General features: G+C 42.6%; 1 protein-coding gene across 4 annotated transcripts in view; it reads left to right on the top strand.

Moving 5' to 3' along the window:
* The window catches only part of KALRN (kalirin RhoGEF kinase), a 769,081-nt gene that overhangs the window by 743,919 nt on the left and 9,542 nt on the right, over positions 1–15,620 (top strand). For all 4 annotated transcript variants that reach the window (XM_064291948.1, XM_064291977.1, XM_064292059.1 and 1 more), the window contains 6 exons: positions 600–627; positions 1,200–1,371; positions 2,905–3,026; positions 3,431–3,562; positions 5,208–5,372; positions 7,418–7,496. In XM_064291948.1, coding sequence (XP_064148018.1) covers positions 600–627; positions 1,200–1,371; positions 2,905–3,026; positions 3,431–3,562; positions 5,208–5,372; positions 7,418–7,496 — 698 coding nt within the window. The remainder of the gene's footprint in view (positions 1–599; positions 628–1,199; positions 1,372–2,904; positions 3,027–3,430; positions 3,563–5,207; positions 5,373–7,417; positions 7,497–15,620) is intronic.

A 15,620-nucleotide genomic window follows, 5' to 3' on the forward strand; every position in this document is an offset into this window, starting at 1 on the left:
GTCTGCATTTAGCTGTTTGAAGAGACATGTCCCCTGCTTGGGGGAAAACGTTTCAAAGAAAACCATTGGGTTAGTTCGTTTCAAATGACCCTTCTAGCTTGATAGATGTCAGGTCCTCTGTTTCTGAAAATGAGCAATGCTGGGAAGGCTCTGTGCCGTCACACTGCTTGAGTCTAGAAGTGTGGGTCTGAAGGGGAGGAGAATGGCTTTGTGTGCGTGTTAAAGGGAGGACGAGCCCGGCTGCAGCTAACAGAGCCCAAGAGTCATAATAAACGTGTTTGGGACCACACGATGCCCCAAGGGAATGTGAACAGCCAGATTACACCGGAAAGTAAATCAGTGCCCTTTGTCGTTAAAGATGGATTTTGTTACTGTGGTAGCAATACCGTTACATAAACCTAAATGGAGGCTTGGGCTCCAGGCGTCATTTCTCTAAATTGTACTTTCTGGAATCAACTCAGCAGTCTGAGTTTTTTGTTTGTTTGTTTTGTTTTTACCCAATAGGATTAAAGTCTCTTGTTCACCTTTAGTACTTTTGGATTTAAGTAATTTCCTGTTTCTTTCTTTCTTTCTTTCTTTCTTTCTTTCTTGTTTTTCAGATCTTGAATCCAAATTTCATCCAAGAAGGTAAGTGAAAAAGAGGAAGAATGTAGGGATTAGCTAAATAAATGATGGCAAATCAGCACTGATGGAGAGCCAATTAAACAATGGTGATGTGGTTATGTGTTTGTGGACAGGAAAGATGCTTATGATAAACTATTAGATGAAAAAGATTACAACTTGCAATATGTATATAATGGGATACAGTTTTTATAAGAAAAGGTTTGTTTTATAAAGCTTAAAAAGATACATACCAGAATTCACAGTAGTTGTCTCTGGAATATGGCATCGTGAAGCTTTTTTTTGCTTGTTTGTTTCTTTGCTCATCTGAATTTCCTAATTTTTCTGCAGTAAATGGACAGACAGCCTGGCTGTCTTAAAATAAAAAGTAAAATGACAGTTCAAAAGAGATCTGATGGGTGGGATTAGAGCAATCATGGGGACCCACTGCAGGGGTAGAACCCAGGTGAGTGCTAAAATGAAGGTCATTTGAATCATGGTTACACAATATGGCTGAGGAATGAGAGTGCTGTTTTCTAAGACGCCTGTTTTATTCTTTATGTTCTGAATGATGTGAATGTATGTCGGTTTGACCACAGTGGCCCCAGAATTCCTTGTGCCCTTAGTGGATGTGACCTGCTTACTTGGGGACACAGTGACCTTGCAGTGCAAAGTCTGTGGGCGGCCGAAGCCCACCATCACCTGGAAGGGTCCAGACCAGAACATCCTTGACACTAACAACAGCTCAGCCACGTACTCCGTCTCCTCCTGGTGAGCTATTGCTCCGGCATCAGCACCCACTGGGCTTAGCACAGCACCGAGAGGCCAAATGTGGGAGGCAGCTTCTGTTCTGGTCTCAGCCTCTCCAACAGGACAGTTGCCCTGCAGCCCATTCTAGCTTGATTAGGAGAGACTGAGGTAAAAACCTTGATGGCTCAGCTCATAGTTTACCCAGTGCTATGAGCCTTAGGCATGGCCTTTGCTATTCATGGAGGCCCTGGAGAGTGCGAACAGTTAAGGCACTCAGCTGTTAACCCAAAGGTTGAAGGTTAGGATCTGCCTAGAGGCACCTCGAAGGAAAGGCCTGGTGATCGCCTGAAAAATCAGCCACTGAAAACCCTATGGAGCACAGCTCTACTCTGACACACATGGGGTCACCATGAGTCAGAATCAACTTGATGGCAACCGGTGTCCGCTGCTCAACGACAACCTGCCCCCTCGGCCTGCTGGACACCTGGGTCTCAGCACCACACATTTCACACACTGCGCTGCATCATGTAGACTTGCCTGGGACAAGCAAGAATGGGTTGGAAAGAGTGCATTCTGGGCCCCATGAAACGAATGAAGAAAAACAAATTTTTATAACTCAGGAGAAGCATGAACCATACATTTGAAGAGCTTTTACAGTCACTGCCTACTAGGTGATCTCTCCCTACGGATTCCTCAGGGAATGTCTAAGTTGGGTAAAGTGGCAAAGGCTCTACACCTGGAGAAGAAATGCGGACCTCCAGTTCAATATTATGGTGCTATTTGTGCCTTCCAGAATCCTGTGGAACAGTGACGTGTCTAACCCTTTCATTAACCCAAAAACAATGTTCTTAGGGAAAAAGAAATGACGTGCTGTAGAACATGCACTAGAAAACAGAAAATCCAGCTACAAGCATGCTCCTACACAAGACCGTTTGACAGAGTTGGTTGTCTCCAAATCCTTCTGTCAATTTTTATTGCTACTGATTATGGATTTTATTATATAGTCCTGCTTACAGCTCAGCACACCCAGTGCCAAATCTATGGCCTTTTATCCATCCATCATCTTTAACCTCAAACACTTCATTTAAAATCGTATCTTGGTTCCACTGAGTAAGGCAAATGATGGGAGTTTCCCACAGGGCCTCCTTCGGGAAGCTGGAAGGGCTTACTTCTGTACTCTGCTTTCAGTAATACAGTCAAGGAGTCCAATGCAGGCTCCGCGAGATGGATATAGGATATAAAAAACCCAAAACCAAACCTGTTCCTGTCAAGTTGATTTTGACTCACGGTGACTCCATGTGCTACAGAGTAGAATTGTTCCATAGGATTTTCTTGGATGTAATATTTATGGAAGTAGGTTGCCAGGCCTTCTTTCTGAGACGCTGCCAGATGGGTTCAAACCACCAACCTTTACATTAGTAGTCAAGCACAAACCTTTTGCGCCACCCAGGGACCTTATAGGGCATGAGGGGGTGGCTCTAGGGGGTGGGCACAGAGGAAGACCACAGGAAGGTCAGTACTGGAGTTTGAAGAGCCTCCTCTTGGTGTCCCTAGTGATTCTGGTGAAATAACCCTGAAAATCTGCAACTTGATGCCCCAAGACAGTGGGATTTACACCTGCATAGCAACAAATGACCACGGGACCACATCAACATCTGCTACAGTTAAAGTACAAGGTACAGTCAGTCTCTTTAGTAGCCAAACATTTTAAGTGGGCATTACAAGGGCTTTTTGAGACCTGGGGAAGAAAAGATCCATTGTGAAAATTCCAAAATAGAGTTCTAGCAAATGGGAAGAGAGTGAATCTTTGCTAGGAGCTGCCCCTGCCCTCACGCATAGTTCCCTGACCAAGCTTTATCTCCAAAGTACAGTATTTAGCCCAAGTAAGAACTTCAGACAGCAAAGTGTGTCTGCCACTTACTCCCAGTCCTTCTTCAGGCCTGGAGAAAGGTGTGTCAGTTGGTGGAGAAGGTTGTAGGAAAAAGATGAGATGCAAGTAATGTTCGTTTGGTGACCCTCAAACTTGATGTTAAATGCCAGGTTCTGCGGAAACACCATTTGACTCTGTTTGTTTCTGCAGGTGTTCCCGCCGCCCCGAACCGCCCCATTGCCCAGGAGAGAAGCTGCACCTCAGTGATCCTCCGCTGGCTGCCTCCGTCCAGCACCGGGAACTGTACGATCTCTGGTTACACCGTAGAGTACAGAGAAGAAGGTGTGCTGTCTCGCCCTCCTCTTCTTTGGCTTCTGTTGTTCTTAAGAGGGTCCTTCTGTGTCTTTCATAGACTGTTCCTTCTTGGGTTTTCCAGTGTACCACAAAGGCCAGACTACATTGCCTTCTGGTCTCAAACATAGAGTAGCTGTTTGTGCTACTTCATGACCCATGGCAGGTTTCGAAGCCCCCTCACCTGCATTTCCTTACTTAACACACTAATCACTAAGACAGGGCTGAGCAGGCCCATTTTACAGATGAGGAGGCAAGGGCCTAAAGAAAGTTAAGAAATGTGCCTAAGATTGTACTTAGTAAGTGGCAGAACTGGGGCTAGAACCTAACCTGTGATCTTTCCTCCAGAGTAATAACTAGAGTCGTATGATCAGAGCTTTATCCCCAAACTCCCAAATAAAATTCAGAGAACACATAACGACCTTTTAAAAAATGGACAATTTGAAAATTTGTTAAATTTATGTGTTAAAGGTGCGTGTAATCTTCGGCAGCTGGAAACAACTGAGATTGACATGTACTTATCAAGAAAAAAAAAACTTGGTTAAAAAGCAGCCACCCAACCAACTTGTTGCTGTCGAGTCGATTCCAACTCCTAGCAACCCTATAGGACAGAGTAGAGCTGCCCCACAGGGGTTCCAAGAAGCAGCTGGTGCATTCAAACTGCCAACCTTTTGGTTAGCAGCCAAAGTCTTAATCACTGGGCCACCATGGCCCCCAAAAGCTGCCAGGTAGTGCTAATTGTTAATAGCACATCTCTGAACCAACTTATGAATTCACCATTGAACTGGAAGTTACTGTCACCCTTGGAACCAAAATCATTTGTTTTACCCCACTTTCCTTTATTCTTATTATTTTAGCCCTTCTTTCTTCTTTATTAAATAAGCCCCACATAGTTGTAAACTCCTTACTTTTGCACTGTTCTGAAACCATTTACTCTTGTGTCTCCCAACTCAGTTCAAAGGTCATAATGCTGAGCTGAGAGACGCATTTCACAATGGCCATATTTACCTCAGCATTATTCAGTTCATAGTTCCTCTTACTAACCAAGTGCTCTTGGGCAAATGGTTGAATCTTTCTGAGCCTCATTTTCTTCATCCGTCAAGTGAAATTGGTGCTCCCTACCTCAGGGGTTTCGATGGGCTTAAGGAAGAAAATTAAACAAGAGAATTGTGCGAAAAGACCTTTCACAGAATTGTACGTGTACATAGTGCTCAATACATGTTAATCTTCACTTGAGGAAATTTACTTGTTTCAACTTCCAAAGGCATATTTTCTCTTGTTTTGTTATTAATTTACAATTTTTTCTTCTGGCCCCATTAAAAATTTACCATGTGTTCCTCTGTAAATCCTGTATTATCTATGTCTTTAACTCTCCCATTTGTACTTTTGAAAGTAAACAATCGACAAGCAGGTCTTCAAAAATCCCGCTTCTGCCACCCCTCACGATTTATTCAGTTACTCGGGAAACTGAACCCAGACCTGCCATGGTTGGGCTGCAGGTTTTCAGAGGCCCGGCTGATGTATTGACTACAACTGCCACTTGAAATGAATGTGTCAATTTTCCTTTCTTTGTTTGCTGAAGGTCTGTGAAACAATGTCCCTTTGACTTTTTGTCTCCTTGGAAACTGTGTGCTAGGTTCCCAGGTTTGGCAGCAGTCTGTAGCTTCGACCTTGGACACTTACCTCGTCATTGAAGACCTCAGTCCTGGGTGTCCTTACCAGTTCAGAGTCAGTGCCAGTAATCCCTGGGGGATCAGCCTTCCCAGTGAGCCCTCGGAGTTCGTGCGACTTCCAGAATACGGTGAGCCCCAGCCATGGCCAGGACTCCCAGACAGTGGATGGCAAGGCACCTGGCCAGCTGTCACAGAGGCATTGGCACAATTGATGTGAAGGCTACCCAGCATGTGGTGACATGGATCTACATGGTGGCTTTAGTTAAATGACATTTTAGAGGCCTAAGGAAGAGTGCTTCCATAAAGTATGGCTCAAAGTGTCTTGGGGCAAACATCAGGTCTGCCACCCATGCCTAACCCTGGGCCTGCCAAGTTCCCCCAGACTCCCGTATGTGTCTCCAGGAACAGAGAGGGGCAGGCAGGAGTCGTGAGTGACATGGATCCAATCTGCCTCTCTCTAAGACAGGAACTAGAAGCCTTGTCTCACCCGATCAGGTGACAGTGTCCCTCCCAGTGTTAGGGACAACCCCTCACCAGCTTCAAATGAGGAGAAGAATACAACCTGTCAGAAAGATTTCGCTACAAGATAAAGATTTGATAGTTTCCCTAACCCCCTACTCCCCAGAGGTTTTTATTTTTTTTGCAACATACATTTTTCTGTAGATTTGTTGAGAAATCATCTAAGATATACATACATGTGTGTTTTATAAACGTGGTTCTTATTTTGCCCACCTATTCACTATCTCGGAGTTCCTGGGGGGCACAAAAGGTTAAGTGCTCAAGTACTAGCCAAAAGGTTGGCGGTTTGAACCTCAGCAGTCAGGCCTGGCAATCTGCTTCTGAAAAGTCACAGCCTTGAAAACCCTATGGGGCAGCTCTACTCTGCACAGATGGGCTCACCATGAGCCCTAATCAATGACCACTAACAACAACAGTGACATTCACTCTCTCACAGAGACATCTTGGTCCCAGAGGTATTTGGAAAGAGGAGACCTGTTAGCCTAAAAAAAAAAACTCCAAATGGTGAGATCTCAGACAGTGCAGGGAAGATGGTCTGTCTGTGTGCATTGTGGGGGACAGGGGATAGGAGATGAGAGGCCTGCTGTCTCAGTCACTATACCTTAAGGGGCAATGGGCCTGCATCTTTTTGGATTAAGGAAATCCCAGTGTCTCCAGAGGACCTCGGGCTACGTGCTCCTTCCCCAGCTGAATCCAGAAGCACTCTCTTCCCCTCCCCCACTGCCAGCCCAGCCTCAGCTCAACTGTGTTCCCATGGTCCTGTGACTCACTGGGAAACCTTGGCCCTGAGTCTCTGTTTCCTCAGAATTCCGTATAGATAAGCCACCCCCAGCCTTAGCCATGCTGTGCTGTGGGCAGCCTGAGAAGACCGGCTCTGGGGAGCCACTGACTTGATTGATGCCTGTCCTCACAGGCCCCTTAATGCCTTAACTGAATGCTGCCCAGGGATGACCACTGTCAGTGTGTGTGTGTGTGTGTGTGTGTGTGAATCACTCTCCAGTGAGTTAATACATCATACAAGGTAACGCTGCCAAAGATTCTGTTGTTTGTTTTTGGGTGCCGTTCAGTACATTCCGACTCGTGGTGACACCGTGTGACAAAGTAGAACTGACCCATAGGGTTTTCTTCGCTGTAATCTTTACAGAAGCCAAAGATTCTACTCAGGCATATAATTTGGGTTAAGTTAAATTGTTCAGTATACCGAATAGGCTCATTAATGATTGGGAGCAATGAGATGAGATGTTTTGCACACATTCCTTTTCTTTCCCTCCTTTCTTGGCCCTTATAACCCTCCCTAATTCCCTACAGCCCTCGTTCTCACTGGCTTATTTTGTACCTTCAAAGTGCTTTTTTCTCTGTTTTTTTCTAGCAAGTTTCTATTGTAAAATATCCAGAAGTTACCTTTCTCAATTGTCCAGAGTTTTCCCCAGGTCTAAATAAATGCCAGAAGCAGTCTGTCTAATGTCAATTTCTCCTTGCATGTTATTTTTAAAACTAACGTTTCAGGGAATTGTGGCATTTTCCCACTGAGTTCAACTCCATATTTAGTCAGAAGAATTGCTTTGGGATTACACTGGACCTTTTCTGTTATTAGCTTTTCTTTATTTTTCTGTGACATATTCAATATCATAAATGGAATTTCTCTCTTCCAAAGATGCTGCTGCTGATGGAGCCACAATTTCTTGGAAGGATAATTTTGATTCAGCTTATACTGAGCTGAATGAAATTGGAAGGTAATGACACAGTTTTCTGTTGCTTGGTTCGTGACCAATTAATGTCACATCAGAGTAATGACTCGATTTTTTTGGCTTCTTTTAGTAAATGCTTTCTGTCTACAATAAGGACGAGAAGCAGAATATCGATGTGTGTTTTCTAACTTTTTTTTCCTAACGTCTTGAGTTGAATGCTTCACTCCTCAACTTTCAGCCTTTCTCCTTTCTTAATATATTTAAGGCTCTAAATATTCTTCCAAGTATACTTTTAGCTGCATCTCCCAAGTTTTGATATGTGGTATTTTGAAAATCATTGAGTTCTAAATATTTTTTTATTTCAACTATGATTTTTTTGACTCATGTACAATAGAAATATGTTTTAAAGTTTCCAAATGTGTGAGATTTTTAAAAATTATCTTTTTGCTACCGATTTCTAACTTGACTGCATGGTGTTTAGAGAAATTGGGATATATAATATTGATTCCTTGATTTTTGTAATTCTTATAAAAAGTTTCATGTGTTCTCAAGAAGGTATACTCTCTAATTGTTAGGTGGTTGTTTTGTGCCGTCGAGTCAATGCCAACTCATAGGACCATATATTACAGAGTAGAAATGCCCCATAGGGCTTCCTAGGTTTTAGTCTTTATATATGTGCATGTATTAAACACATCAATTGTTTAATGGGTATTTCTAGCCCAACCCCCCTTCCTCAGTAGTTTGGTTAGAGAACTTTCAGTGTGTCCTCAAAAACTTTAAAAAAAAAGAAAGAAAATATTACTTTTAAAAGAGTAATGAAAGATACATATATATCTGTCCCACAAAATAGTTGAGGGGAAATTTACAAAAAGGGGATCCATCCCTGTGCATGGTCTCAAGGTGGCCTAGGTGAGAGAATGTGGGTAAATCTTGCAAGTTGCCCACCCACCCTGGATGAATAAACAAAAACCACCCACTATCTATAGGCCATTAGCAACATCTCCATCTATGACATTTCTCAGTGAAGCATAACATTTCATAAGTGAGGTGGTTGCAACAGAGGTTTTATAGAAAACCAGATTGTTTGTTATTTCAGTCCCTTAGGCAGGAGTCACAATGTAACTCGTTACCTTTCATTACAGTTGCCTTCAACATCAACAAACACTAGCCCTACTTTTCTGATTTTCTTTGTATAGCCCGAGAATGAAAGGACAATGGAAATTTATGCAATGGTAATGATGGCAATGTTTATTGACTATCTAGAGTGTTCCAAATACAGATACTATACAAACATAATTTAATCTAACAACACTAGAAGCAGCATTCAAATAGACTGAAGGAAATGCAGGCTCAGGAAGGTGGAGTAACTCTCTCAAGGTCCCACATTAGTATTCAAACTCTAGGCGATCTGACTCAAAGCCCACGCTTGTTTTATTACTCTATGTTGTTTCTGGTATAGCAGTTCTTGTCAAAAAAAGGCTTAGAAAGTTAATCTAGCTTGTTCTATTATATCTAAATTTTTGAAGCTGGATATGACCCCATGGATGAGCAAATGGAATTCCAGCTGGTTCTAAATGAAATGAATGGGATACACCACTTGCACACACCGGGCAAGTCCTCCTTCAGATTTGCATTTGCTGTTGATAGCCATAGGCTATGGCACATTTTACTTAGAAGAGATTAGTGTTTTGATATTTCTTAAAGGGGAGACCAATTTTCTGATCTGTTCAAAGTAATCAGCAGTTAAAAGAAAGAAAATCTTATCTACAACAGTCTGAAGCTTTCCCCCTCTCCCAAGTATAAAAAACCCATTGCCGTCGAGTCAAATCCGACTCATAGTGACCCTATAGGACAGAGTAGAACTGCCCCCATAGGGTCTCCAAGGAGTGGCTGGTGGATTTGAACTGCCGATCTTTTGGTTTGCAGCTGAGTTCTTAAACACTGTGCCACCAGGGCTCCAAGTATACACTTTATATTTTCAGAAGATCCTTAAAAAATGCTGTACCTTCACAGAATGGAAATCAAACATGGAGAAACTTACATGAGATAGGCAAAAGATGTCTGTGCCAGGGCCATAGAAGTGGGTCAACTTTCTCATCACACATAAACTTAGATGTCTGGCCCTACAAAAAAAAAAAAAGGCCCTACAGGCTCCAGTAATTAAAGATTATAAAAATAATGGTGCAAGTAGAAATACTTTCTTTCCTACAGCCCATACTTAGAAGAAAAGGGCACTTAAGCAGGGCACATTTAAGCAGAAATAAACTATATAGGCAACATTGCAATTTGAAGTCGCCAGAGAGTTATCCCCCCCGGGAAGACTGACGTGCCACCAGGACAGGATCCAAAAAGGTAGCAGTACCAGACCTCCAGGTAAGGATGCCAGGTTGAACACAGGCATCTGTTTTCACTCCTTTCTGAGACTTCACTAAAACTATAGTAAAGGCATTTTTATAAACAGGCACAAACCCATAAGATTGGGAGATTAGAAGAAGAGACATCAATCAATAAAATAATAGGAACAGAAAAGCATATGAAAGAGTGACAGTTGACCTAGGAGACCTAAGAAAATTCACTGCAAGTCAGTCATTAGGTTCAAATGAGAGCCGATGTAACTTCTGCAGCAGAATTCTCCAAAGGCCTAGGTACTGGTACAGAAAGTAGGTGTAAAAAGGATGCTAGAATTGGAAGGACTGGCTCAAAGTCTATTTGAGAAGAAGTTGTGGCTCTGACTCTCCCCAGCCCCCTGCTCCCCAGTTTTATGTAGCTATACAATTATACTCCCACCCAGGAAAAGACTGGAGGTTTATTCTCTGGACAGGGTAAAAGAGAGTGTCTCTGTTCTGGGGGACTCCGGGCTCCATTGAGGGAGCAGGACCATACTGGAAACAGGGCTGTATGCGAATCTCTGCATGCTGGGTACTGGGAACTCCAGTTCTCTTATCCACTGGGCTCCGAGAAGCTGACAATCTCCTAGAAGCTGACAGTCAGGGCTTCACTCTCCAGCCAGAAAGCAAGGAGGATCTTTCTCTGGGGAATATGACCAGCCCAAGAAGAAAGACCTAAAGAGTCAAGTCAGATCACCCTATAGCAAAGGTCAAGTTGACAAGCTCCACCCACACACTCTGGTCTGTAGGCTCTGAGGGAAGATCTTTTCCACTTCCTGTAGACTTGGCATTCTGTGATTCTTTGGCAATCTCCACATGGCATCTTCCCACTCAGTTTGTGTTTGTTTCTACCTATACCTAATCTGCTCTTTTTTTTTTTTTTTAATATTTTTTATTGTGCTTTAAGTGAAAGTTTACAAATCAAGTCAGTCTCTCACACAAAAACCCATATACACCTTGCTACATACTCCCAATTACTCTCCCCCAACCCGCTGTCTCCCTCCACTCTCTCTTTTCGTGTCCTTTTCCCTAATCTGCTCTTTTTATATCTCAAAAGTGATTAGGTCTAAGACACATCCTACACTGAAATGGACTCATTAACATAACAAAGAAAACCCTATTCCCCAATGGTGTCGTATCCATAGGTTAGGATTCCAACACAGATTTTTAGAGGATACAATGCAATCCATAACACATAGTTTACTGGATGGCTCAACCATGAATACCAAAAACCCATTGCCATTGAGTTGATTCTGACCATAGCAGCTCTACAGGACAGAGTAGAACTGCCCCATAAAGTTTCCAAGGAGTGGCTGGTGGATTACAACTGCCGACACTTTGGTTAGCAGCCACGCTCTTAACCACTGTGCCATCAGGGCTCCCAACTATAGTAGCTGCATAATTCTAATAATGTAAACACTGAATCCTGATTAAATACAGTTCTTTTAGAAGACCCACCAAAACTCACTGTCCCCGGGTTTATCCCAACTCACAGAGACCCTATAGGACAGAATATGGTTTCCAAGGTTGTAATCTTTTACACCACCATGTGTCTGTCAGTTTGTCGTACTGTGGTAGCTTGCATGTTGCTGTGATACTAGAAGCTTTGCCACCGATATTTCAAATACCTTGGTAGACAGGTTTCAGCGGAGCTTCTGGACTAAGAGAGACTAGGAAGAAGGACCCAGCACTCTACTTCTGAAAAAATTAGCCAGTGAAAACTGTATGAATAGCAGTGGAACACTGGCTGATGTAGTGCAGGAAGATGAGCCCCTCAGGTTGGAAGGCACTCAAAATAGGACTGATATCATTGCTGATGTCAGATGGATCCTGGCTGAAAGCAGAGAATACCATAAAGATGTTTACCTGTGTTTTACTGACTATGCAAAGGCATTCGACTGTGTGGATCATAACAAATTATGGACAACACTGAGAAGAATGGGGATTCCAGAACACTTAATTGTGCTCTTGAGGAACATAGATCAAGATGCAGTAGTCCAAAAAGATCAAGGGGATACTGTGTGGTTTAAACTCAGGAAAGGTGTGTGTCAGGGTTGTATCCTTTCACCATACTTATTCAATATGTATGCTGAGCAAATAATCCGAGAAACTGGATTATATGAAGAAGAACAGGGCCACAGGATTGGAGGAAGATTCATCAACAACCTATGATATGCACATGACACAACCTTGCTAGCTGAAAGTGAAGAGGACTTGAAGCACCTACTGATGAAGATCAAAGATCACAGCCTTCAGTATGGATTACACCTCAACATAAAGAGAGCAAAAATACTCACAACTGGACCAATAAGCAACATCATGATAAACAGAGAAAATATTGAAGTTGTCAAGGATTTCATTTTACTTGGATCAACAATCAACACTCATGGAAGCAGCAGTCAAGAAATCAAACAATGAACACAACAGAGAGTCCCTAACAGAGCAGAAGAAAAGTATGGAACAGAACTCAAATTCACACAGAAAGACCAGACTTAATTGTCTGAGACTGGAGGAGCCCTTGAAGCCATGGCCCCCAGGCGCTCTGTTAACCCAGAACTAAAACCATTCCTGAAGCCCACTCTTCAGACAAACATTAAACTGGACTATAAAACATAAAATAATACTCATGAAGGTTGTGCTTCTTAGTTCAAGCAGACACGTGAGACCAAATGGGTGGCTCCTGTCTGGAGGCAGGATGAGAAGGCAGGAAGGGACAGGAGCTAGTTGAATGGACATGGGAAACCCAGGGTAGAAAGGGGGTGTGTACAGCTATCATATTATAGGGATTGCAACTAGTGTCACATAACACTATGTGTATAAATTTCTGTATCAGAAATTAACTTGAGCTGTAAACTTTCACCTAAAATACAATTTAAAAAAAAAAGAAAGAAAGAAATGATGCATTGCGTTGGGCAAATCTGCTGCAAAATACCTCTATAAAGTGTTAAAAAGCAAAGATGTCACTTTAAGGACTAAAGTGCACCATTCCCAATATGTAGTCTTTTCAGTTGCCTCATATGCATGTGAAAGCTGGACAATGAATAAAGAAAACCAAAGAAGAATTGATGCATTTGAATTACAGTTTGGTGAAGAATATTGAAAATACCATGGACTGCCAGAAGAATGAACAAATCTATCTTGGAAGAAGTACAACCAGAATGCTCATTAGAAATAAAGATGGTGAGACTTTGTCTCACATACTTTGGAGATGTTATTGTCAAGGACCAGTCCCTGGAGAAGGACATCATGCTTGCTAAAGTAGAGAGTCAGTGAAAAAGAGGAAGACCCTCAACGAGATGGATTGACACGCTGGCTACAACAATGGGCTCAAGCATAACAACCATAATGAGGATGGTGCAGGACTGGGCAGTGTTTCATTCTGTTGTGCGTAGGGTCACTATGAGCTGGAATGTACTGGACAGCACCTAACAACAACAGTCTTTTACAGAAGCAGACTGCCACATCTTTCTCCCACAGAACAGCTGCTAGGTTCAAATCGCCGACCTTTTGGTTAGCAGCTGAGTGCTTTAACCACTGCACCACCAGCGGTCCTTGTTAAAAGAACCAAACCAAAAAACCAAACCCATTGCCATCAAGTCAATTCCGACTTACAGTGACCCTATAGGACAGAGTAGAGTTGCCCCATAAGGTTTCCACGGAGTGGTTGGTGGATTCAAACTGCTGACCTTTTGGTTAACAGCCAATCTCTTAACCACTGTGCCACCAGAGCTCCATTAGAAGGACGGGGAATGGCAATAAGGGTATGTGTGGGGACAGAGGGAGGAAAAAGACTAAAATATCATCATTCATAGTAGGATGTCAACAGATACTAAAACTGAAAAATCAAGAGCCACCCAAAGAATATCATTTAGACTCAAAGAAGTAAATACCAAAATAATCAGCTAAAATACATTAAACTGAGTTGGGGTGGGGGGATGGGAACTTTTTTTTTTTTTTTTAGCAAGTAACCTTGTTTACTAAACTTTTTTTAGTAAACAAACCTTTAAAATTGTCTGTTTAAATCATGAGGATGCATAATTTTTGACAAAAATAAGTTTTCGAAAAATTAAGGTAGCAGTATCTTCACGGCTACCAAATTCTAGAGATCTAGCCTCAGCGTTCAATTGTTGTCATGCACCTAAAGTGTACTGGAAGGAATGACTTACAGTAACCAAACTCACAGAGAGTGCTGTTAAAAACCAGAATGACAGTTTATTAATTTATGATGTAAAAACAGAACTGCCAGTTTGGCCAAATACTTGCTTACTTAGTGGTTAAGTGCTAAAGCTGCTAACCAAGAGGTCGGCAGTTTGAATCCACCAGGCACTCCTTGGAAACCCTATGGGACAGTTCTACTCTGTCCTATACGGTCACTATGAGTCGGAATCGACTAAATGGCAGTGGTTTGGTTTTTTTTTTTATGTCAAGAATGATGTCCAGTGTATAATAGGCATTCAATTAATATTTGTGGAATAGTCTGCCCTCCGTATCTGTGGGTCCTGCACCTGTGAATCAAAAATATTCGAAACAAAGAAAGTTCCAAACAGGAGCACTCATTGTTTGAGCATTGTTTGCCTTGTGTCTTGTTTGCCACTTTGTTGTGTGCACCCTTTGTTTCTGTGAAAAATGGCTCCTAAAAAGCAATGAAGTGGTCAGAGTGAATCCCTCCAGGGCTAAGTGTGCGGGGGTTGAGAAGAGCGAGAGGAAGGAGTTTCAGGCTAGTAAAAGATGGCTGGATAGCTCTGTAACTAGAACTTCAAGATCACGGGCAAATCGGCTTCAGTTGAGGCCCAGGCAGCATCAGCATTCCCAGAAGAGCTCCAGAAACTCATAGAAGACAAAGGCTACCTTCCAGAGCAAGTCTTCAGTTGGGATGAAACAACTCTTGACAAAGCATTTACGTTGTATTACGTTTTATAAGTCATCTAGAGGTGATTTAAAATATACAGGAGGATGTAGGCGGGTTATATCCAAATACCACACCATTTTATATAAGGGACTTCAGCATCTGAGGATTTTGGTATCTGTGGGGGGTGGGGGAGGTCCTGGAACCAATCCCCCACAGATACCGAGGGATGACTGTACTCGTTTTACTGGTTGTCAGAAAATCTTCTTGCAGGCAAATCTATACAGTGGGAAAAAAATCATTATCAGAAAGTTGCTTGGTAAGCATGGAGCCAGGTCAAGGAATTAGCTGGATGACCACTGGTTGCCACGGAGCCTCCTACATCCATTTCTGCTGGAGGAATGGACTGATCTAGTCTGTGTAATCCTTTGCTCAGGGATTAGGAACCCTTATGGGCAGGGCTTGGATGGCACTGCCTGATAATCTCGTTACTGCTTCCTTCACTTCCAATTTGCCCACTTAACCACCTTCCAAAGCTGAATCTGGAAAACATTCTATTTAAGAGTGGTTAATTTGTTTCCATCACATGTCTGTCAGTTTGTCGTACTGAGGTGGCTTGTGTGTTGCTGTGTTACTGGAAGCTTTGGCATCAGTATTTTCAAATACCAGCAGGGTCACCCTTGGTGGACAGGTTTCAGCAGAGATTCCAAACTAAGATAGACTAGGAAGAAAGACCTGGCAATCTACCTCTGAAAAAAATTGGTCAGTGAAAATCCTACAAATAACAGTAGAATATTGTCTGATATGGTGCTGGAAGATGAGCCCCTCAGGTTGGAAGGCACTCAAAATACTACTGGGGAAGAGCTGCCTCCTCAACATAGAAAACCCATTGCCATCGAGTTGATTCTGACTCATAGCAACCCTACAGGACAGAGT

The sequence above is a fragment of the Loxodonta africana genome, chromosome 1, assembly GCF_030014295.1.
Source record: "Loxodonta africana isolate mLoxAfr1 chromosome 1, mLoxAfr1.hap2, whole genome shotgun sequence".
NCBI lineage: Eukaryota > Metazoa > Chordata > Mammalia > Proboscidea > Elephantidae > Loxodonta > Loxodonta africana.